Source organism: Phocoena sinus, chromosome 9, assembly GCF_008692025.1.
Source record: "Phocoena sinus isolate mPhoSin1 chromosome 9, mPhoSin1.pri, whole genome shotgun sequence".
Lineage (NCBI taxonomy): Eukaryota > Metazoa > Chordata > Mammalia > Artiodactyla > Phocoenidae > Phocoena > Phocoena sinus.
The window spans coordinates 81,530,905-81,556,484 of NC_045771.1; the positions used below are offsets into that span (position 1 = coordinate 81,530,905).

The window sequence follows — 25,580 nt, forward strand, 5'->3', positions numbered from 1 at the left end:
TTAACTTCCCATTTTAGTGGCATTTTGCATGATGCACTTTGTGATCTCAGAGTAAAAAATTATATACAGAGTAGAGTTCTTTAAACAAACCTTCATGGCCGTCTCTCTCATGGCCTAGTTGGGGCTTTTAGCAGCTCCCTTTGTATCCACAGGTAGACAAGAACACAGGAATTCTATAGATAGGTCCTTAACCACGTTTTGAAATTATTGGGCTACTCCTTTGATCCAAAATTATGTGCTGTTTTTGGCTTTTGCTCTATCCTTGTCTCTAGTGCTCTTCTCTTGCTAGAGCTCTCTACTCTTCTTATCTAGCCTCTTTGAACTGTTATTTCTGTGGGCAACTTCTTTGGTTCTTGGTTCCAACTTTCCTTTTGGACACTTGTGTTGGAGCGTCTTTATATCCATAGTCCAAAGAACCTGGCTGAAACCAGACGCAATCCGCTCCTAAACCCCAAACCCAGGTTCTAGAACTTACCATTTGGCCAGAAAAAATACTAAACTTACATGGGATAGTTATTAATCATTATCACCTGTTTTGCCCTTAGTTGCTGATTGTACCTGTATTTTTTTTTAAATAGCAGGGAGAAGACATAAATTCTCACTTTGCCCTTTACATGCATATATTTTTATTCACCCTTTTCATTTTGTTTAAATCTTAGTGTGAGCACAGACAAAAATAGGGCAGTCAGATGGCCACAACTAAGTCAGCTGCATCCATTGTTTTCTGCTAGGCCTTAGGAATTGGATGTCTGAAGACACTTCTCATTTTTTCTGAAAGTTTTATAATTTTACTTGTAAATTCCACAGTTAATGATCATTAAAAAGCAATATAGAAATGTTATAAAAGGTAGATCTTATCTTAGATAGTTGCCTAATAATTTATAAGATAAATACACCACAATTTCTTTTGCACCAGAAGAACTTTCTCACAGTTTTGCCTCCATACAAAAAGATTGTTAGTAAGATAATGAACAGCTACCCCAGGAAGTATTCGGAGAATTGGCATGATAATTTTTTATGGGTAATGTATATGGAAAGCTTCCATTAAGTAGGAAAGTGGACTGCAAGCCTGAGGTATATGCAGTTTCTAGGACTAAAATAATGTTTATTACATGCATTAATTGGATAAATAACTTCAGTTAAAGATTCATTTGCAAGTGGCACAGTGGTTGAGAGTCCGTCTGCCGATGCAGGGGACACGGGTTCGTACCCCGGTCCGCGAAGATACCACATGCCGCGGAGCGGCTGGGCCCGTGAGCCGTGGCCGCTGAGCCTGTGCGTCTGGAGCCTATGCTTCGCAACGGGAGAGGCCACAACAACGAGAGGCCCGTGTACCACAGGAAAAAAAAAAGATTCATTTGCAGGATGTTCAAAGGTGATGTAAATGCCTGTGAAGCTACTTTTTCCCTGCTGTGATCAAGAGATAGGAGAACATGATGTGGAACTTGGAGGCAGTACACCATGGATAGTTGAAAAGACAATTCTCCGGATAGCAAGAGATGTGGCATTGGGCTTTTTCTTCTCCTATACTACAGTGACCTAGAACTGATAGCGTGAATTCTAATGGAGTGCCTGCCCTCAAATTCCTTTGTATTTTCTGAGTAGCCATAAGGGAGTCCATTCAGCCTCTCTTTTACAGAAGGAACATTTTGAGGGAAAATATACAGGATGTCAGGCCTGTGGGAGGCTGCTGAGTCACATATGATTCACAGATCTGGCTTCAGAAATCTTTAGATTTTCACATTACTAAACGGGGTGGTCAGTTTTAAAACTGCTTGTTGAAATCCACATTGGGGTGTGCTCTAAATGGAGCATGAGGAACGGTGACCGAATGACTATTAATGAAAAAAAAATTAGAAGCCTGCAACAGTTCGTTCGGAATGTTGATGTTTAATTCATGTTGCTGGCTGCTTTGTGATTCCTTCCTGTTCCGTAAAGGCGATGAGTTCTGTGGGTCTTACAGTTGGCCCCTCGAGCCGAAGTCCTGTCTTCTTTTCATCAGGGCTTGTGAAATGCTTCATACCTGTTTCTAAAATGACCGAATGAGATCAGTTTCTAAGCCTTTCCTTCTGACTGCAGAAGAATTATTTCAAATGTGGAAGATACAAATGTCAGTACAAATGAGTCTTTCTGTGAAGAGGTTGACCATTGTATTTTAAAATGCTTATTTCATATTTATAGAAATAGTTTAAATTCCAGTAATCATCTTGTCATTTGTTTCGTGGTAAAGGAAAATAACCTAAGACTTTTGATTTTTAATTTTTTGTTATGAATTGTGAATTATCTGATATTAAAGATTTATTTTAACTAGACAAATAATGTTTTTAGTTTGTATTTAAAATGGACTTCTAAGTAACTATACATACATGAATCATGCTTTACAGTGTATTTTTATTAAAAAAAATTTTTTTTTTTTTAAATTTTGGCCGAGCCACGCAGCTAGTGGGATCTCAGTTCTCTGACCAGGGATCAAACCTGGGCCACGGCAGTGACAGTGCTGAATCCTAACCACTAGGCCACCAGGGAACTCCCTACAGTGTTTTTTAAATTTACTAAATGCATGACATAGAAGCTTCAATTGGATTTAGCTAAAGTGCAAACTTTTTCTCCCTGATATTTTTTTCTGTTTAATTGCCTAGATTTCAGTCTATTTTTCCACATGTAATGCATCAAAGGTCATGATTTTATAATGTTATTTAAACATTAGCAATTATGACATAATTTAGAAAATTAATTCAAATAAAAAATGTTTGAAATTGTGACCAAAATATTGAAAATGATTTCTTTTCCTGTAGTACTTCGACATTTATATAAACTTCTCACCAATGGCTGACAGTCTTTGCGAGGAGTTATTTGATAGTGCTAAAAATTGTAATATTTTCACCATTTGGTAAGCATAAACTCATTTTAAAACACAGTTATTGTTAAGTTCACTACGTTAATGGAGAAAAGAGTATTTGATTAAAAACAGTAGTTTAGCTTTGTGTTTCTGTTGAGCAGATCAGGAAGGGGAGCTGGCTCTAATTCCTATCCAAGAAGCAATCTTCTGCTTGGAATACTTAGTGCGCTCAGACCATTGGAGGGGAGCACAAGGGCAGTGAACATGCTGCTCAGGCAGAGCGCCAAAGAGAACCACAGGTCTGCGGACAAAAAGGTTGAAAGCAATTAAATTGTAATGTATTTTATATTTGAAAAGACCTTTCCTATTTTTCTAGAATCCTGTGCTTAATACTAAAAGGAATAAAAATGTTACAGAATGGCTGCTTTTAAGATGTTCCTTTCTGACGGTCTTCAGAGAGAGTTTTTTCTAATTTGCGAGTTAACCCGTTTGCATGGACGGCTTTTTAATCGATAAATAAACTCTGTCCTGGAATAGCTATCAGACAAACTATACTATGAGCTATCTTTAAAAGGAGCACCGGGCTTCCCTGGTGGCTCAGTGGTTGAGAGTCCGCCTGCCGATGCAGGGGACACGGGTTCATGCCCTGGTCTGGGAGGACCCCACATGCCGCGGAGCGGCTGGGCCCGTGAGCCATGGCCACTGGGCCTGCGCGTCCAGAGCCTGTGCTCCACAAGCGGGAGAGGCCACGGCAGTGAGAGGCCCACATACCACAAAAAAAAAAAAAAAAAAAGGAGCACCATACAAGTTGGTCTGGGCCCAGACTTTTATATTCTTGCATTTGTTTGTGTATTTGAACCTGCGTTATGAACACAAGGCCAACCAAAAGAGTCATATTTTCCATTCATAGCTGAAGGATTAAATGTTGCTTCCAGAATATTTTATATTTAAAAACACATCAGGGCTGACTCTACATCTGACCTGCTACTCTGTGTCAAATCTGTGTGCCGTGTTGTGTATAGTATGAGAGTCAGTGGCTGTGTACCTAATGCTGAGGATGCCATGATGTTATGTTAATGAAAGCAAATTCATGGTTTTGTAAATACAGCAACTAGTGCTTGTTTATTTGATAATCTGGATGAAAACTTACCTTGAGGAAAAATTGTGGCATTAAATAATCATGTGCATATTTCTTTTAAGGAAGAAAACACCTGGGTTTTCTCAGTTGCGGTATTTAAATCCTTATTTTCTAACTATAACTTCCTCTTGCTGTGTAAAAGTAAGACTTCGGTAATTGTCATTTTCTCTATTTACATCAGTGAAACAGACTTATAACCCAGGCCTATGAAAGTATATAAAATAGAAAACACAAGACATTTGTAAGTTAGGATGAGAGGAGTGTTGGGGGTAATCTGGTGGTTTAATGATGAGAGCAAGCCATGTTTCAGATCATATCGATTAGCATTTATTAAGATGGTAGGCTCTATTGGCTTCTAAGGGCAAATGCTCAGCTCTGCCACTTACTAATTCTGTGACCTTCGGCAAGTAATTTAACCTCTCTATGCCTCAGTTTCCTCAGTCTGTAAAGTGAGATTCATAATAGTATCTGCCTCATAGAATTTTTGTGAGAATTAGAGTTTTTTCACATAACATGTTTAGAACAGCTCTTGGCACATAGATGTGAGATAGATGCTGTCTCTTGTCTATTGAGCATCTAATATATGTCCAGAAATGTGCTAGATATTCTCAGAATACAGAACTGGAAGCCGTGACCCATCCACTCAAGGAAAGCAAGTATTGTTGGGAGAAAATAATACTAACGTAAGACAGTATATCAACGAGTGTGATGTTTTGTAGGACAGGCTATATCTATTTTAGGAGCTTAGAAAAAAAATTTCTGAGCACTTGAGGACTTGCCCAGAAGAAGGAACTGAAGTACAGACTTGAAAAATGATTTTCAAGCCCTGAAGAGACTTAAGAGAGGTCATTTCAGGCTAGTGGAAAACGTGATTAAATAACATGACAAAACTGACATGTTTGTGAAACACTTAAACTGGCCTGACTGCAGATACCGATCTATGTAGGGAAGTAGATGGGGCATTTAAGTCAGAATCCAAACATAATAAACATTGAGGATTTTGCAGTATTGGAAATATTTTGGATGTACAATTAATAATTCAGAGAAGAAAGGAATGAGGAAAATTTGATCATGACATTAAGTAATATTTACATGCTTGAATTAGACAAAAATATGTTTCGTGAACTATCAGCAATGGCAGAGAAAAAATAAGGTAAACAGTGAAAGAGAAGATCCTCAAGAAAATGAATGGAAGTTATGTAATGTGCAATTAGAAATTCAACCCATTTGGTTCATAGAAACACCAGCAGCAGATTGTGTGGCCATTTGGGACACCTCCCTTGGCACCAGGCTGGAGGGACAATGCTGCAGGTTGTAACTAACTGTGATGTGGACTTAAAAAACAAAGCTCTCCAGGCCTCCAGGGAGCAGATCCCTTGTATGAGAACCCTCCTCCACTCTAGCTAATCCAGGGAACTACATTGACATCAGCCCTAAAGTGTATATTGCTCATTTGTTGTCTTGGAAGCTGGCAGCAAATTGCTGCAGCTGAGACAAAAAAAATTAACTAAATAAAGAAACAACAAAAATGCTGGGATAAAACAAAAATCAATCCGAGATGGTGGGAAAGGTAGATCTCATGAAGAATCTTTGAGAATTATCACTATGTATATTTGTAAAGCAGATCAGACACACACACACACACACACACACACGCACACACACACACACACACACACGCAACAGTGAAAAGCAAACAGAAAATGAAGGCAGAGGAACACGAACAGCATAAGAATCCGATTTTTAGTGATAAAACCTTCTTTCTTCTTCTCTCGAGTACTTTACCTTTCCACCCTGATTAGCATGATCACATCCCTTTCTGCATTTCTTTCAGGACTGACTCTAGACACAAATGGAATACTAAAGCATTTCACAAGTCTAAACAGCTTTCTAAAAACAGAGCAGCAGTGTTATTGAAAATGGTTTAAATCGAGAATAATTTCAGGAACTAACGTTACGGGCATGACAGCCATCTCACAAGCAGTTTTAGATTTATTGTAGATACCAAGTGTTCCTTTCACTCACACACACACACACACACACACACACACACACACACACACACTGTATTTTTCATGATAGAGTTACCCATGTTATAAGAAATGCATATTTAGCAAAATAGTGTGTCTAGGTTATCTAAATCTTTGGCTTACTTATGTTATTTTTTACCCAACTATAAGAACACTGTGGGTGGTTTATTATATAACAAAAAAAGGAGCAGTTTGGCATTGATGGGATATTTATAGCAAGTGGAACAGTTTTGAAATACATGGTCTTATTACTTCAAATTTATTAATAACTATTTATATATCAACACAATTGAAATGGTCAGTTTGTTAGATCTTGTGATATTTTTATTTTTTCCCAGGTCCACAGGGCAGAACTATGTCTCTGATTTCCTTGGGTTAAAAATAAAATTATTTCTTAAAAATAGTGGCATAGGCAGAGAATTGCTTTAGGACAAGGGCCCCAAAGGGTACAGGCTTCTCACTCTCCCTCTCCTCCTTTCATTCCCATACTATTCCAGCTCTTTTCCATTCCCATTTATTTTCTGTGTATCTCCTATTATTAAAAAAATTTGTTTTTAATTAAATTTTATTGGAGTATAGATGATTTACAATGTTATTTACTGCTGTACAGCAAAGTGAATCAGTTATACATATACGTATATCCACTCTTTTTTAGATTCTTTCCCATATAGGTCATTACAGGGTATTGAGTAGAGTTCCCTGTACTATACAGTAGGTTCTTATGTAGAAAACAAACTTATGGTTACTAAGGGGGAAAGGGGGAGTGGAATGGATAAATTGGGAGATTGGCATTGACATATACACACTACAATATTCCTTTTTTGCTCTAGTCTCTATGATAATTGCTAGTGGGATAATTCAAGATGGATGTGGAAGGAAGATGTCTGTTTTAATACTCTCTTTTTACTAATAGCAGGAAGTTCACACATTCTTTTTTTTTTTTTTTTTTTTTGTGGTACGCGGGCCTCTCACTGTTGTGGCCTCTCCCGTTGAGGAGCACAGGCTCCGGACGTGCAGGCTCAGGGGCCATGGCTCACGGGCCCAGCCTTTCCGTGGCATGTGGGATCTTCCCGGACCGGGGCACGAACCCGCGTCCCCTGCATCGGCAGGCGGACTCTCAACCACTGCGCCACCAGGGAAGCCCCACACATTCTTTTTTGACAGAGGACTTACTACGTGAGATATAGGAAGGAAGGACAGTCTTTGTAAGACCTATTGTAATATTTCTTAGCTATCACTTTGGCTCCATTATGACAACCAGTAAAAAGGCAAATTCTCTCTGTAGCATTTAAAACAATTAAATAGACAACTATGCAGACTTGACACTTTGTACTCAACTGCTGCACTTTACAATAGATGAAACAGGGTGTAATTTATGGTGTTCTCAATTTGATGTTCCTCAAATGCATGCAAAATGAAATGGATTACCATCTCTCTTTCTTTCTTCTTCTTCTTTTTAAAATAGTTTCCTGAACTATGCTATACTCTTTTGAAAGCCATCCTACAGGCAAATCTAACCTCAAAAGGAGCAATATTGGACTTCCCTGGTGGCGCAGTGGTTGAGAGTCCTCCTGCGGATGCAGGGGACACGGTTTCGTGCCCCGGTCCGGGAAGATCCCACATGCCGCCGAGCGGCTAGGCCCGTGAGCCATGGCTGCTGAGCCTGCGCGTCCGGAGCCTGTGCTCCGTAACGGGAGAGGCCACAACAGTGAGAGGCCCGCGTACCGCAAAAAAAAAAAAAGGAACAATATTAATTGCATGGCGAGTATTCTTCTCTCAAATTTAGTGAAAACTTGAGTATTTTATATTATTTGCCTTTAGAATTTGGGCTATTTCTGTACAGTAAAGTGAAGTAGAAGATATAAAAGATTATCTCAACTACTCAATAAAATATTTGCATTTGCCTCAATTTTTAGAGATCTCATATAGAATTCTCCAAAGTACACTGAGCCGGCAGACATCATCAAACAGTTGGGAACATATACTGCTATTTGACTCTGTACTGAGTTATTGTAGAGGTAGAGAAGGATTACAAGACTTCATTTTTTTCCTATGAAATTCAGTGTCCACTTGAGAGATTTAGAATTACAAGGTGTGCGTTATACAGATTAAAAAAAATTTCTTTAAAGTATTAACTTGCATTTAAAAGTTCTTCTACTTGTTGAAAAGTGGGTGCTGTTTATAGATGCATGGGTCCAGCAGTTCGTTTTTTTCTGATGTGGATTTTGGAGGGAAGAGGAAATTTAGTAAGTAAATTATTTACTCTGCATGCATTAAGTAAAGATAATTGGGCGTTTTAAAAAACAATAGTGCAATTACATTTTATTTCAATACATTTTCTATTTATTCAGTAAATATCTGTGTGCCTGTTATATGCAAGGCACTGTAATACTGTAATATTGAGGATTCAGTGATGAATGAGAGTAAAAGTATATCCATCTAATCATGGAAGTCTACAGAAAAATAAACACAAAGCACAATTAAAGTGCTTTGGAATTTAGTGGATAGAAGAGGACAGTTTTAGTTTGGGAGCTTGTGAAGGTGACATTAGAGTAGTTGGGAAATTTATTCACAATGGAGGTGGAGGATTAATTTCAGGGAGAGGTTATAGAGCCAAAGCAGAATGTGGAAAAGGACAGTCGACACACATGGAAATGTGTGAGGTTGGTGGAAGTAAAATGGCTTAGAAAAGTGGAAGCTACAAGGCTGGGCTGTTAAACTTCTCTCAACTTGAAGTTTTCCCATCTATGAAAAGTGAGCACTAGTTTTTCTGATGACTGAATGGGAGAGTGAATGTTAAATACCTTTGGCAAGAAGTTTGGCATGAAATAAGGTCTCAGTGCATTCAGCTCTCAGGTATGTATTGGGAAAAACACTGAGATACCATTATTTTACAAAGGATTGAAGGAGGGATATGATGAAGAAATTGATGGCATGGACCATCATGGATGACTGAGGAGATGGTTTGCCAACAAGAAGAAGGAACACAGAGGGTTAGTGCTATGGGCAGGGAAGATTTTAAGTTTAGTTTTATAGATATCTTGAAAAAGAAGGCTGGAAAATCAAAAGGGAGTGATCTAGAAAATTGTAATTAAGGCAGAAATGGAGCTCAAATGTAGGAATTATGTATGTACAGGTGGCAATTGCAGTCATGAGATATTGACGTTTTGGGGTTGTAGGAGCTTAGAGAAACACAGGGTTTCAAAAGGCAGTGGAAAATTGGGAGACGGGAGAGAGCAGAGAGATAGGAAGTAGCTTTGTTGCATGCGTTGACTGCATACCCAGTCTCTGGAGCTTCTCATCATTCTTCTCTATGAATACCATCCATTCACACTCTCCTGACTATATCATGCTCAAGTCCTAACCTGCTAATCCTCTGTTACCACTTGACACATGAAGTCAGGGAGTTACATTTCTAACAAGCAGAGTAAGTATGTTCCTGACATCACAAGTTGCAAAATCCAGAGCATATTCTCATGGAAACAGTGTACCTGTTAGTTCAGTTCTGTTGTATCTATATAACCTGATATACATTGATTCAACTTTTTTTGAGCTGCTCAGATATTGTAATGTATATTTATTTCCAAGAGAAAGATTTTCAAACGAACTGTAAACTTTCTGAGAGCAATCCATTTTATTTCAGTGATTTTTAGAATTTTTACTTTTAGAAATTATATTTTTATTCAAGTGATTTAAATGTGGGATATGTGTTCAGGCCACTTTCTTCATTTAGTCTTCCAGAATATTCTTTTATGAGATTATTAGCCTACAAACCCCCAAAATGATGAGAAATTTGAAATTTGGCAATACAGTATTTTCACATTTTCCTAGAAATATTGTAACAGCATTTTTGGTTCCATAAGAAAAATGTTTAGAAAATAAGTGTTGTGTATAAATATAATACTGTAACATTTTAATGAATATTTTTGGTAGTCTTTGTTATTTAGAATTAGTAGAGATCTTAAAGTTTTCAGGCCCTTCAGTTCACCTTTCCTTGTCCATCTTTCCCACCTGCTGGTATCTGCCCCATATTCATCTGAATGCCTTTTTTCTCCCATCTCACCCTCTTTAGCCTAGTACTGGTGGAGAAATTCACACAGTCATGCTGATTAGTACTGATGAAAACTGGTGACCCCCAGTATAGGGCTTGTCCTTAAATACTCTCCAGTCATTGTTCTTCTGAAACGTCCAACTTTTCTTTTCAACTACCCTGCCTTAATACCTCCTGCCTATCTCTGAACTGATGACTCTGTCTACTTTATTACAAAAAAGAAAAAAAATAGAGACCGATAAGTAGAACTGTCTCCAGTTTTTGATCGAGTTTTTTAGCTATTTTCATTTACTTAAAACCGTTTACGTTTTCCCTTCGATCTCCATGGAAGAAGTAACCTACTTTCCAGCCATGGATTAGGATTCTCCTGTGTTCTGCTTATTTCTTCACTCATCCTTCACTCGATCATGTTTGGAATATAGAGGTGAGCAAGAAAAAGCTGCAGGAATCTAGTCTTTTGAAGGCCCTTGCCCTGTCAGTAAGTTGCATGTTCTCTCCTGAGATTTCTCTGTGATGTCTCCTCTCCGTGCCTTTCTCCTTTTGCATGGAACCATGCCTATATCTCTCCGATTATAAAACAAAAAGGAGCACTCACTCCTTGTTCTCCCTTTTTTCCTAGGTTCCACACTTCTCTCACTGTCCTCACATATAAGATAGATAAATTTCTCTCACCTTGTTTGATGACTCTCTCTGGATATTCTTACCTTCCCTGGCTTTTGTGATACCATTGTTCTTGGATTCCCTTCTTTCTTGCCACTGCTCAGATTCCCGTCTCTTTTTTCAGTGTTATTTTCCGGAGTTCTAGCTGCTGTGTATTTTCTTTCTCCCTTTATAAACTCTCCTTTGGGAGTCATACACTGATTTACCTTTGTCCTTTGAAACTACCTGATCTTTAAATGCTATGGAAACGTCTGAGAGCTTCAAATCTATGTATGTTCAATTGCCTACTGGGTTTCTATACGTGAATCTTTCAAAAACATCTCTACCTGAACCAATAAAAACGAACTCATCAATACCCCTCTAAATCGTTCTTCCTCTTATACTTACTATAACAGAATGTCCTAACATTGTCTAACTGAGGAACTCCGTGAGTCATCTGCGAATCCTTTCTCCCATTCACTATTTAAATCTAGTAGTACATGAAATCCTGTCATCCATCCTTCAGAGTTTTGTTGAGCTGGTTTCTTCTACTTGGTCTCCCTTTTGTCTCCCTCTCTACTCTCGCTACTACTGAGCTAGTTTGAACCCTCATTTCTTCCATCTTATCTAGCCCCTCCCTCCTCACTCTTTGTTCTCCCTCTAAGCCACCATCCACTTGGCTATCAGAGAAATTATTTTATCATGTTCATATACCGTTAATCTTGTTACTCGCTAACTTCACATTTTCCATTATTTCTCCATTATTTTGAGGATACAATATAAATGCTTCAGAATGTTATTTAAGACCCTGGGTCTGGCCAACTATTTGCCAGAATTTCTTCCTGACCATTCCTGCCCCCATTCCATACATTTGATGAACAACCTTGGACTCTGGCCATGCAGACTACTTGTGGTTGCTGACAATGCCACGTTTTAAATTCTCCCTGCCTTCGTTGTTTCTTCCTTCCCTTCTCGATTTTCTTAAATTCCACTTGTCCTTCAAATCTCACTTTAAGTAGCTACTAGTCGAAAGCCTCCTCTATCCACCTCCCCACACAACTATCTAATAAACTTTAAGTGACTCTTCTGATTCCTGAAGCATGTCCTAGAGATGGGATTCAGGATGGGCTAAATATGGTTACATAGCCTATTGAATATTTTAAGCTGAAGGTGTTGGGGAAGTGGCATCTTCAGGAAGGACTTTGTGACCTTCCCCTCATGTGAGCGTTGCTTCCCTATACCTGGGAGAAAGGAGCATCCTTATCTCTGAAGACATGGGGCAGAAAGAGAAATGTGAATGAATGGTCTCTGTTAAGTTTCCCCCAGTTTGCTATACTTAGCTCATATTCTTTGTCCCATCATATCTTTCTGTTCTTCATCAAACCTAGCATAAAGACACTCAGGTTTAACCATTTTTTTGGGGGGGGGGGCAGGTCTTCATTTCCTTTTGAAGCCTCCCGTGTCATGTAAAACTTGAATCAATTTGTATGCATTTCACTTATTAGTCTGTCTTTTGTTACAGGTTCTCAGTCAAGAATTTAGAAAGGCAGAAGAAAAGATACTTTTTCCTCCCCTACACCACCTTATTCTTGTTCTCTTCTGCCTCTTTCCTGTCAGACCCAGTTTTAAACCTAACCAAACTGTAACGCATATATCTTTCGTTTCTGCCCTGCCAGCTTTTAGTATCTTCTCCAGCAGATACTAGTTCTTGTTGAGTGGGCTGACAAAGAAGAAACAACAAATTCTTCCTCATGGAGTGCTATGTTCATTTCTTATTATCTGAAAAGACTATATATCCTCTGTAACTTTCTCCAAAATATTATAGTGCCTTCTGGAGACATTTAATAAAATAGTGCTTAGTGATTATGCATATGTGGTTGACAATTTACCTAGAAAGAGAAAGACTGATAGAGAATTTGCCCATATGAATATTGTCCCTTATGTAATTTTTCACTTTCATGATCAGTGAGATCTTCGCTTATTTCCTAGCCATTATAATCTTCTAATTCCAGGTTTGAAAGGCAGAGTGCTTATGTATTTTAGGAAAAGCAGGTAATACCGCATGTCTATAAAAAATAATCTTTGTTCCTATACTATTTTTTTTTTGTGGTACGTGGACCTATCACTGAGACCAGTCTTCTCTGCCCCACTGACAAGCTGTTAAGAACATAGTATAGGGGGCTTCCCTGGTGGCGCAGTGGTTGAGAGTCCGCCTGCCGATGCAGGGGACACGGGTTTGTGTCCCGGTCCGGGAAGATCCCACATGCGGCGGAGTGGCTGGGCCCGTGAGCCATGGCTGCTGAGCCTGCGCGTCCGGAGCCTGTGCTCCGCAACAGGAGGGGCCACAACAGTGAGAGGCCCGGGTACCGCAAAAAAAAAAAAAAGACAAGGCTGACAGACGGGAGCCAGGGGGCTCAGTTCAGGGTGAATGCTCACTGGACAGAGCCAGCGCTGCGGTGGGGAAACTGGCTTCAGTCCTTGAATTACAGCTTACTCTCTTATGACAGAAGAGTTAACCTGTTTAAAAAAATTTTTTTATTGAAGTATAGTTGATTTACAATGTTGTGTTAATTTCTGCCGTACAGTGAGGTGACTCAGTTATATATATCCTTTTTCATATTCTTTTACATTATGATTTATCACAGGACACTGAATATAGTTTCCTGTGCTACACAGTAGGACCTCCGCTGTCTATCCATCCTGTATAGTATAATAGTTTGCACCTGCTAATCCCAAACTTCCAATCCTTCTCTCCCCCCACCTCCACTCCCCCTTGGCAGCCACGAGTCTGTTCTCTATGCCTTTGAGTCTGTTTCTATATTGTAGATATGTTCATTTGAGAGTTTATGTTCACTGTCGAACATATCTAAGAGTTACCTTTTAAATGTATAAATTATTTGTATGCTACTGCAGTATACTGAGACTAAATAAATCACAATGTCAATAAAGAAAAAAGAGGGAAAACATTTAGTATTTATAAAATCCAAAGAACAGAATAAATAAGCAATGATAGATACACATACCATATATATGTAGAGAGAAGTTCAAATTCAAATCATTTCCTATCCTTATTAGTGTTTTCTTATATTTGCATGGACAGAAAAGAACACACACTTTAGGTCTTTTTGAAACATGAGGATGAATAAATGAAATATATGAAGGGATTGCAAATTAAATTTAATTTATTAGAATGGGGAAAATTGTGTGGTATTTGGTAATCGCTAATGACAGGACAAATAAGATAGACCATCAGTTTAGAATTTTCTAAAATGTTCTGACATCCATAGCTTGTATTTTAAGATCTCCATTACGTTAAAGTATATACAGTTGTCCCTTGAACAACATGGGTTTAAACTTCGTGAGTCTATTTATAGTAGATTGTTTTCCAGTTAATGTACAGTACTACATGATCCATCATTGGTTTAATCTGTGGATGCCAAACCACGGATGTTGAGGGCTGACTGTAAAGTTATTTGCGGATTTTCAGCTGCCTGGGGCTTTGCACTCCTAACCCCCCACATTGTTCAAGGCTCACCTTTACATGAAAAGGATTTGAACTGCAACCTTCAATCATAATTTTAATGCTCAAAACCATTTCTTTAAAACTTAAGCCTTGATCCAGTAATTCCAAATCTAAGAGTCTAGCTAAGGAAATGAAATACTTTTAAGCTTAATGTGTACTGAGATATTTGTTGCAGTGAAATTTTTAGCAGTCAAAGCTGATGACATTCTAGTTATCTTTTTAAAAAGGGGGATGGTCAAGTATATTATGGGATTTAGAGATAAGGGAATATTAAGTGGCCATTAAAGTACAGTGTTTATAAAATATCTGTAATGACATGGAAGGGTATTTATCATGTGACTGATGGAAAAAAAGATATGTGAATTTTACATAATATGTGCTTGACCTTGTGAAAGAATTTTAAAAAACTTGAAGGGAATACATCAAAATGTTAAGTGATTATCCTTGGGTATTGGAATTATAAGAAATTTAAAAATATTTGTCACTTTCTGGCAGTTTTCAAATAGTCTACATTTAGCACACCCTTAGTATTATATTACAAAGGCTTGTAAACTAAAGGGTAAAGTTTAGTTTAGAATATTCCATTTAGTAACTTTTTTTAATGGAATTTTCGTAAAAATTAAGCAAACGTTTACCCTCATTTGTCATTTTTCTCTTTTTGAGTTGGGGATATTTTAGCATCCTAAGAGGTTGCCCCTAAAGGTTCATTGGTCTTGTCACTTAAAAGTGGGCTGGAGGGGTGGGTAGGTATAGTAGGAGCTGCGAAGGAGGAGAAAGACTTAAAGGTAATTTAATGAATTATCTGCGGATAATCTTTGCATATAGAATGTCAGTCTGTGGCCTTACTTTGTGAGAGATCTGATAGAACATTCTCTTCTCTGATTTCTGCAGCATCAAGTCATGGGTGGATAAGATGCAGGAAGACCTTGTCACCCTGGCAAAAACTGCAAGTGGAGTCAACCAGCTTGTTGATGTGAGTAAAGTCTCCCAAAACTTACTAATCATTTCTTTATTTTGCATGCAGTTCTTTCCTCTAAGAAACTGTCTTTCTATATTATAAATAGGACAATTTTTCATGTGAATCTGATAGTGAAAATCTGAGAGGGACTTTTGGTGCTGCCAGTTACTGCCATCCCTAACAATTAGTGAGGTGTTCTCACTGCACTTTACAGTTTGTATACAGCCTTCCCTTACATGAGTTCATATGATATATAGTCATCCCTAAAATTCAAATTGGGGTGTCCTGTTTCCTCCCATCTTCAGAGGATATTAGGATCTTTTGTATAGTGGTGACTTTAAGCCCTGTGAGGGATTCTTTTGAGTATCCTCAGTGGGAACATATCTTCACTCTTTGAGGGTAGATTTTATTTTCAAAAGCGGTTTACAATGTTTATAGCCATGCCTAGAGGCTAGAGTGAATCACTGAGATGGGTCGTACAGACTTTTGTGCAAGGAAAGGAGACACTATGAAAGATGGTTTTTCTTATGACTTATGAAATGACTATGAATGTCACTCTAAAATGATTTTTGATAATAATAGCAACATGGAAATATTTGTGTAACATCTTAAATCGATCATTTTCCTTGGGTAAGAGCATGTACATATATAGCTTCCGTAATATTTATTAAATTTTAAGCATCATTTCTTTAGAGTCTCACTGCTTTCATTTCAGTGTAAGTAATCTAACAATTTGAAAGTACCTTCATGTTGTGTTGTTAGTGATGCAGTGAGGTGTTTTGTTTTCCAAAAATGTGGTGGATCAATGAGGTGAAATGGTATAAAAGTGGTTTCATGTATGATCTGTGAATATTTATTATATGAATATTTATATGTGAATATTCCTCTCTGGGAGAAACTGGAATGAATGGTTACCCTGTGTATTAATAGGAATTCATAAAGAAACCTTACTAAGCATATACTTCAAAATATTATTCCTGAATCTCTTCATAACACAATTGTAGGTTTCAAACCGAGTATATGTTGAGTAAATTTCAATATTTATGAGATGACATAAGGAATATATTTTGAAATGAAAAGTGTTCTTTCTGAATAATAATGATCGAATTAATTCTAATGAACAGTTACTGAGCACGCAGCATGTCCCAGGCACTGTGCAGGCTACCAGGGGTTGACAGAGACACAGTTCCTCTCCTCAGAGAACTGACATGCTAGTAATCAAAATCTCCATTTTTGAAGGTGCAAAGATGCCTGAAGGCTACTGTTAGCTGATGTTTGGGATCTGCAATGATTCACTGTGGGAAAATAAATTAGAATATGAAAGTGTGTAGGGTAATAAGTAAGCCTCCGTGAAAGTGATGGCATTTGTGGAATGAGAAAAAAAGAAAAGAGAATTGACAGATTCTGGTTAAAAGTTATGTAACTCTTTTTATTGACAGATTGAAATTAAAAGTAAACTGCTTTTGGGAGCTCTTCTTTACTCCTCAGTGTTTTATCAGCCTCAAAAACCACTTTCTTGGCTGAACTCTTTTTTTACTTTTGGTGTTAATATGTGAACCCTCTCTTGCCAAATCTGCGTTTTTCAATGAGTCCTTAAGAAAAAAAGTCTCACCTGATGTCCATTATGCTTTATGAGTTGTAGATGACTAAGAAGAGTGTAAATATTGATGGCATGATTAAATGGCCTTGTGTAAATTATGATAACAAAATAGAATGGACAGGATGGAAGAAAATCCCCACAATGCTGCTTTTATGAGGCATTGTACCTCATTACAGTGATAGAAAAAATACAAATAAAAGAATTATATGTATGTAACAAGGGAGGGAAAGAGGAATTTATTGCTGGAAGAAGAATTTAAGTATTAGGGGACAAGAAGATAGATAAATGTGTCCATATGCCTCTTTCCTTTTGCCCAGAGAGAAGGTGGTCCATGATGGGGGCAAAAGAGGTGCATTTCTTTTTTTTTTAATTAAAAAAATTTTTTTGGGGCTGCATTGGGTCTTCATTGCTGTGCAGGCTTTCTCTAGTTGTGGTGAGCGGGGGCTACTCTTCGTTGTGGTGCATGGGCTTCTCATTGCGGTGGCCTCTCTTGTTGCAAAGCATGGGCTCTAGGCACGGGGACTTCAGTAGTTGCAGCACACGGGCTCAGTAGTTGTGGCACACGGGCCACAGAGCGCACGGGTTTCAGTAGTTGCAGTGTGTGGGTCCAGTAGTTGTGGAGCGCAGACTCAGTAGTTGTGGTGCACGGGCTTAGTAGTTGTGGTGCATGGGCCTAGTTCCTCCACGGCATGCGAGATCTTCCTGGAGCCGGGATCAAACCCATGTCCCCTGCACTGGCAGGAGGATTCTTAACCACTGCACCACCAGGGAAGTCCCAGTGGTGCATTTCTTTTTGGCCACAGGAACTTAAAGCGCAGACTAGCTGAAGGATGCCAGAGTTGAGAGTGAAATTTGTGTTGAGACTAAGGGTGTTAGATGCATGGTAAGGATCAAAAGTTCAAAAAATAGAGGAATTTAGCAGGTTTGGGGTTGAAATTCAATATTTAAAAAATGATGATTCCCAAATTATTGAATGTAGTTTTTACTGGCATCACAGGGCACATCTCGCTTTTTACCTGCGGGCTCAGCTGCAATGAGGGAACATAGCTAAAATTGGACATCTTTGCAATTTTATGAAAATTACTTTGGGTATCATAAAATATTAGCCCAGGGAAGTCTGATAAATACTATTGAATAAAAGCAGTACCTTAACTTTAAAAATTAGAGATTTTGCCCAGGTACCTGATTAACTTCTGTTAAAGATCAGGAATGAATAGGCTTATGTAGTACTATTAGCCCTGATACATTCAAGTTTTAAGATATCTTTTATTGGATTTTTCCATTTCTAATCACATATTGGGAGAATGCACGTCCTTCAATTGCATATGATCATCCACAAAGTAGATTAAATAATTTAGGAAAGAGGGGCTTCTCTGGTGGCACAGTGGTTAAGAATCTGCCTGCCAATGCAGGGGACACGGGTTCGAGCCCTGGTCCAGGAAGATCCCACATGCTGCGGGGCAGCTAAGCCCGTGCACCACGACTACTGAGCCTGAGCTCTAGAGCCCACGAGCCATAACTACTGAGTCCGCGTGCCACAACTACTGAAGCCCCCACGCCTAGAGCCCAGGCTCTGCAATGAGAGGCCACTGCAATGAGAAACCTGTGCACCGTAACGAAGAGTAGTCCCCGCTCACCCCAACTAAAGAAAGCCCGCTTGCAACAGCGAAGACCCAAGGAGGCCAAAAATAAATAAACAAACAAATAAATAAATTTATTTTAAAAATTGAAAGAAAAAATAAAATTAGGAGAAAGAGATAATGCATTATACTTTTCCTTAGTATAGTACTTAATATATTAGAACCTTTTAAATACAACTGAGGACTACTTTTTTTTTTTTCTAAATTAGTTCAAGTGTCCAAGCACTGTCCTAAGCCCTTTACATCCATTATCTTATTAATCCTCAGGATAACCTTGTGAAGTGAATATCATCATCATTAATATGCAGGAAGAAATTATTTGCAAGGTTAAATTTTTGTTCTAGGGTATACAACTACTAAATGGGATATAACTCCAACCATGAAAAGAGTCTTGTTATGCTTTAGAATATATGTTAATATTTTACCTTTTTATATTACCACTTGTATTTTGAGAAGGTGAGCAGATCTTCAGTTCGGTACAAGGTTAATATATCTGGTTATGCTACTGCTCTTTTTATAAAAGATATAAAGAAGAAGTGAAAGCTCTGCCACCAAGTATTTACTCATGAACATTTCCATTTGAGTTTCTTTAAAAAAGAAAAATGTAGAAGGAAATTCTATGATGTAAATTTACATGCAGAATTTAACAACTTCCATTATTGTTCATGTGCACAGAAATGGTTTTGTGTGTATTTCAGTTGAAAGAATTGCTGCGAATTGTACACGAGGTTTTTCCTGATTTTTGTCTTCATGGTCTTCTAACTGAAGAAAATATACATTATTTTTTATAGAATGTTATAACATATCCTTTTAAAAAATATTAAAGACTATTATACCAGTAGTTCTTAGAGTTGATAGCTTTGTGATCTAGCCAAGATGTTTATTTATTAACCTCATGGTGTTGCTGACATAGTTGACGTAATCCATGTAAAATATTTATTGACCTATAATCAGAACTCAACAAATGTCATTCATTTGTTATATTAATTGAGGGTATAGTATTATATTAGTTGGAGGTACAGGTGGAACCAATGTAACAAAGACGTAAGGTAACCGTGTATTTTTCTCTCATATGACAATCTAGAGGTGTGCAGTCTAGGGTCAGCAGAGTGGCTCTGCCATCCTCAGCATATGGCTTCCTTCCTGGGTCCAAGGTGATCCTTTCAGTTGCCCTTATTTCCCAGCCATCATGCAAAGGGAGAGAGACTAGAAGAGCGGGTACACAGTCCCTGTAAGGGTAAGGCATCTTGCGCCCATTCTGGTGGTCAGAACTTATTCTCATGGCCACATCTTAACTGGAAAGGAGTCAGAGAAATGGAGTCTTTAGCTGGCTAATGATACGCCTACTCTCTCACAGTGGAAGAGGGCAGAACAAAGAGTGGAGGACAACTAGTCTTCCACTGATAGGTACTATTTTTTGAAGAGCTATATCTAAAAATGTATTAAAGACACATTAATAGAAAATGCAAGGTATATATGTATATTTAAACATAATCAAGAATGAAATCATAGATCAAGAAAAAAAGACCCCCAGATTATGAAACATATATGTATTTTTAAACAATTTGAATTATAGAAATTTTTGGAGACATTGTATTACTTTTGTTTATATTTTATTGAATAAAATTTGACATCATGTAAATTGAAGTTGCACATCATGTTACTTTGATACATTTACATTTTTTAATATGGTGGCCATTGTAATGATATTTATCACATTACATACTTATAGTACAGTATTATTGTCTGTGTTCAGTAAACCATACATTAAATCCGTATCACTATTTTAGTATTTGTTACAAGTTTGTACCCTTAAATGCTATTAGTTTAATCCCACTGTCCCCTCTCCCCTGGTAACCTCTGCTTTACTCTGTTGTTGTTTTTTTACACGTTTGATTTTTTTTAGATTCCACACATAAGTGATATCGTACAGTACTTTTCTTTCTCTGTCTGGCTTATCTTACTTAATGTATGTGCTCAAGGTCCATCCATGTTGTTGAAAATGGCAGAATATTCTTCTTTCTCGTGGTTGAATAATATTTTATTGTATATATATATACTACATAATTTTTTTTTTTTTTTTTTTTTCCCGTACCCGGGCCTCTCACTGTTGTGGCCTTTCCTGTTGCGGAGCACAGGCTCTGGACGCGCAGGCTCAGCAGCCATGGCTCACGGGTCTAGCCACTCCGCGGCATGTGGGATCTTCCCGGACCGGGACACGAACCCGTGTCCCCTGCATCGGCAGGCGGACTCTCAAGCGCTGCGCCACCAGGGAAGCCCTATACTACATCTTTTTATTCATTCATCCACTGATGGGCATTTGGGTTGTTTTCATTTCTTGGCTATTGTGAATAGTGCTGCAAATAAACATGAAGGTACATATGTCTCATCAGACTCCTATTTTCTTTCCTTTGGGTATATCCCCAGAAGCAGAATTGCTGGATCATATGGTAGGTCTATTTTTAAGTTTTTGAGGAACCTCCATATTATTTTCCATAGTTTTTGGACTACTTTACTTCCCACCAGTACTGTGTAAGGATTACTTTTTCACCAGTACGTGCCAGCACTTGTTGTCTCTTGTCTACTTGATGATAGCCATTCTAACAGGTGTGAGGTGATAGCTTGTGATTTTTATTTGCATTTTCCTGATGATTAGTAAGGTTAAGCATCTTATCATGTGCCTGTTGCTCATTTTGATGACCTCTTTGGAAAAAATTTCTATTCTACCCTTTTCTTCCATTGGATTATTGTTGTTATTGTTGTGTTAATATGCAAAATATATTTTAAAACTAACCCCTTTCTGATATTTAGTTTGCCAGTTTTTCTCCCATTCTGTAGGCTACCTTTTCATTTTAATTGTTTTTTTTTGGTTGCTGTGCAGAAGCTTTTGAATTTGATGTAGTCCCATTTGATGATTTTTGCTTTTGTTGTTTGTGCTTTTGGCGCTGTGCCCAAAGAATCATTGCCAAGACCAATATCAGTGAGCCTTTTGCCTATGTTTTCTAGGATTTTTATGGTATCGGGTCTTAGTTTAAGTCTTTGTTCCATTTCGAGTTAATTTTTGTGAATGGTGTGAGATAGAGGTCCGGTTTCAATGTCCTGCATGTGTTTTTTTCAGTTTTCCCAGCATCATTGATTGAAGAGACTAACCTTTCCCCCTTGGGTGTTCTTGGCTCTCTTGTTGAATATTAGTTGATCGTATGTACCGGGATTTAATTCTGGGCTGTCTATTCTGTTACAGTGGTCTATGTGTTTATTTTTGTGCCAGTACCATACTGTTTTTCATTACCATGGCTTTGTAGTATAGTTTGAAAGCAGCAAGTGTGATACTTCCAGTTTTGTTCTTTGTTCTCAGGATTGATTTGGCTATTTGGGGTCTTTTGTGGTTCCAAACACATTTTAGGATTATTTCTTCTACTTCTGTAAAGAATGCGTTTGGTATTTTGATGGCAATTGTCTTGAATCTAAAGATGGCTTTGGTTAGTATGGCCATTTTAACAATATTAATTCTCCCGTTCCATGAACACAGGATGTTTTCCCATTTGTTTATGTCTTCTCCAATTTCTTTCAGTAAAGTGAAGGCATTTTATTACTTTGAGACACACACACACACAAACACAAACTTTTTTAGCTATTGTGCTGGCAAGTGGAGAGGATGATAATCATATGTTAATAAATAGATGACATTTTAGAAATTAAAGTGGTCTTAATATTCTTGGAAACAAGGTTAAGTTCATAAAACATTCACTAGCAACCATTTTTTCCTTTAATACATTAATAAATTATTTCATGATAAAGTTATACCAAAATTTCAATGACCAGGTATTCTAAATTAATGGTTTCTATAACAATAAGAATTTGCTTTATGCAAAAGGTTTCCAAAAATAAATTGATGAATAGAAACTGCTCTTTATTTTTTCTATAAAATGCCTTGCTGAATCTGCAAAAAGTTATATTAAAAGGAAATAGAACTTTGCAAATATGTCAGAAATCCTCAGTTGCTGCACTTGATTGACTCTGCCCTGGGGAAAGCAAACCACAACTGTGGAAGCAAATTACAATCATCCGGGAGGTTAGTTGTCTCCTTTGTGTGCTATTTTATTCACACTTCTGCCTTTCCCTTTAGGAATCCAAGACTTTCTTGTAGACTCCTTTTTATTACAAAAGGAAGGGATTGATAGTTATTTCCACTTGGTTATTTAAGTCTTTGGTTACTCTTTGAGCCTTGGAGCAGAACATATTTGGTATTAGGAAGCCGATGTGAAGACCGTATTTTGGGAAGAGGTAGAGTTTCTCCTCATTCCAAATAGGTCTCTTATTCCTGGCAGGGGACAGGTGGGGACAGGGGACTAGCAGAACCTGGACTGAGGTGAGGCACATGATACACTGAAGGTGAAGAATTTAAGGAGGTGCACTTGTTCTGAGGGTCATAAACTTGCACGATCCTTAGAGTGAGTTAGGGGCTCCTAAAATTTTGTGCTCTCGCTACCTCACTTGCCTCACCCTCGTCCTACCCCTGAGGCCCAGGGACAGGAAAGGCCTAACTCACTCTGTATCTTCTGCTCCCCATGGCTGAATGCAGAGACATTTGCAGCCTTTGGACATCACACAAATTACAGGCTACATTTTGTTTCCTGCAACTTTCCCCCCAATGTATAATGTCAGGTGTTTCTTACAGCCTTGTTTGATGTTTTGTAAGTTTCCCAGATTCCTCTTATGCCCCTGTAAGGTACAATGGCTATTCTTCCAGTGTTAGCAATATATGCATTTTGAAATCTCACCCACGTTCTCTGACATTGGTCCATACTTCCCCTTCTATTTCAATTTTAATGTGCTGTGTCTTCTTATAATGAAGGATGTTAGGGAAATCCAAACTTTTTGTTAACAGAGACTATTGTATCCCTCTTGTTACCTAAGAGAGTTGAAATGATGCTTGTCACCTTGTTATTATAAGACTATCATCTTCTTTATTTTAGTTGTTTTTTTAATTTTTAAATTTTATTTTATTTTTATACAGCAGGTTCTTATTAGTCATCAATTTTATACATGTCAGCGTATACATGTCAGTCCCAATCGCCCAATTCATCACACCACCATCCCCCCGCCCCCCACGGCTTTCCCCCCTTGGTGTCCATACGTTTGTTCTCTACATCTGTGTCTCAACTTCTGCCCTGCAAACCGGTTCATCTGTACCATTTTTCTAGGTTCCACATACATGCGTTAATATACGATATTTGTTTTTCTCTTTCTGACTTACTTCGCTCTGTATGACAGTCTCTAGATCCATCCATGTCTCAACAAATGACTCAATTTTGTTCCTTTTTATGGCTGGGTAATATTCCACTGCATATATGTACCACAACTTCTTTATCCATTCATCTGTCGATGGGCATTTAGGTTGCTTCCATGACCTGGCTACTGTAAATAGTGCTGCAGTGAACATTGGGGTACATGTCTCTTTTTGAAATATGGTTTTCTCTGGGTATATGCGCAGTAGTGGGATTGCTGGGTCATATGGTAATTCTATTTTTAGTTTCTTAAGGAACCTCCATACTGTTCTCCATAGTGGCTGTATCAATTTACCTTCCCAGCAACAGTGCAAGAGGGTTCCCTTTTCTCCACACCCTCTCCAGCATTTGTTGTTTGTAGATTTTCTGATAATGCCCTTTCTAACTGGCGTGAGGTGATACCACATTGTAGTTTTTTTTTTTTTTTGCGGTACGCGGGCCTTTCACCACTGTGGCCTCTCCCGTCACGGAGCACAGGCTCTCGACGCGCAGGCCCAGCGGCCACAGCCCACGGGCCCAGCCGCTCCGCGGCATGTGGGATCCTCCCAGACCAGGGCTCGAACCCGTTTCCCCCGCATTAGCAGGCAGACCCTCAACCACTGCGCCACCAGGGAAGCCCTGCTTTTCAATATTGTCCTATTCCTTGTATTGCACACATTCAGATTTCTTTCTCTCCTTATTAATGCACATTTCATTTGAAGCGTGGCTGTAATACCATCTTTCACCATGTTTTTGACTATCGTAATCCATGTGATTTAATTTCCTCTGAATTCTGACAGCACAATTTTCTATACGTCTAATACTCTTCCTCATATTGATCATTACCTTATTTTGTGTATTTATTATTAGAATCTAATTGTCATTTAGGTGTTGTGTTTTTATTTCATTATGTAACTGCATAGGTCCTTACATAGCCTCGTTTGTTTTTGGTTCAGAATAGATATTTATTTTAAAATACAAGGAAGCCCTCGTTAAAGTAAGCATTCACATTCCTAGAAAAGCCTGACATAGTACCAGTGTCACTGTCCATTCAGTCATTCATGCCATCAGTATTTACTGAGTGCTCACTGCATGCCAGGCACTATACTATGTGCTGGACTGTACCAGTGAACAAAATGGGCAAAAGTCTCTGTCTTCTTGACACTAACATTGTGGTTAAGAGAAGTAAGAAATACATAATAAACATGATACTTATATGTTAGATGATCTTTGCATATGCTTAAAGGTAGCAAAATAGAAATCTGAAGCCATAAAAATTTCAAAGGTAGTATGGTGGGGGAGGGAGGTCCAAGAGGGAGGGAATGTATGTGTATGTGTAGCTGATTCACTTCATTGTACAGCAGAAACTAACACAAAATTGTAAAGCAAGTATACCCCAATTAAAAAAAAAAAGCAAAAAAAAAACTAGGTTATTGGGAAAAGAAAAAAAAGGAGGGGGGCTGTAATTTACCTAAAATGAAGTTGTAGACTATCAAATTTGATTTTTTTTTTTTTTTTTTTTTTGCGGTACACGGGCCTCTCACTGTTGTGGCCTCCCCCGTTGCGGAGCACAGGCTCCGGACGTGCAGGCTCAGCAGCCATGGCTCACGGGCCCAGCTGCTCCGCGGCATGTGGGATCTTCCTGGACTGGGGTACAAACCCGTGTCCCCTGCATCGGCAGGCGGACTCTCAACCACTGCACCACCAGGGAAGCCCAAATTTGATTCTTTTAATGATATTAATATAATGCCTTTCATCTTATGAGTGCTTATATCTTCATAAATTTACGCAAACTATTGGATTAATATATTTCAGCAGTTGGTGTTGGCATTCCTTTTTTACCCAACTGTGTTAGCTGACGTAACTGACAGTATAATAGAACTAATGCATTTTAA

The 25,580-nt window shown here is 38.3% G+C and overlaps 1 protein-coding gene across 3 annotated transcripts in view; it reads left to right on the forward strand.

The window, feature by feature from the left end:
- CACNA2D1 (calcium voltage-gated channel auxiliary subunit alpha2delta 1) overlaps nt 1–25,580 on the forward strand; it is a 502,332-nt gene that overhangs the window by 68,663 nt on the left and 408,089 nt on the right. For 2 of the 3 annotated variants that reach the window (XR_004351432.1, XM_032643128.1), the window contains one exon: nt 15,112–15,193. The exons of the other annotated variant lie outside the window; for it this stretch is intronic. Coding sequence is in view for 1 of the 2 variants with exons in the window: in XM_032643128.1 (XP_032499019.1) it covers nt 15,112–15,193 (82 nt within the window). In the remaining variant the exon portion in view is untranslated. The remainder of the gene's footprint in view (nt 1–15,111; nt 15,194–25,580) is intronic. 3 annotated transcript variants of the gene reach the window in all.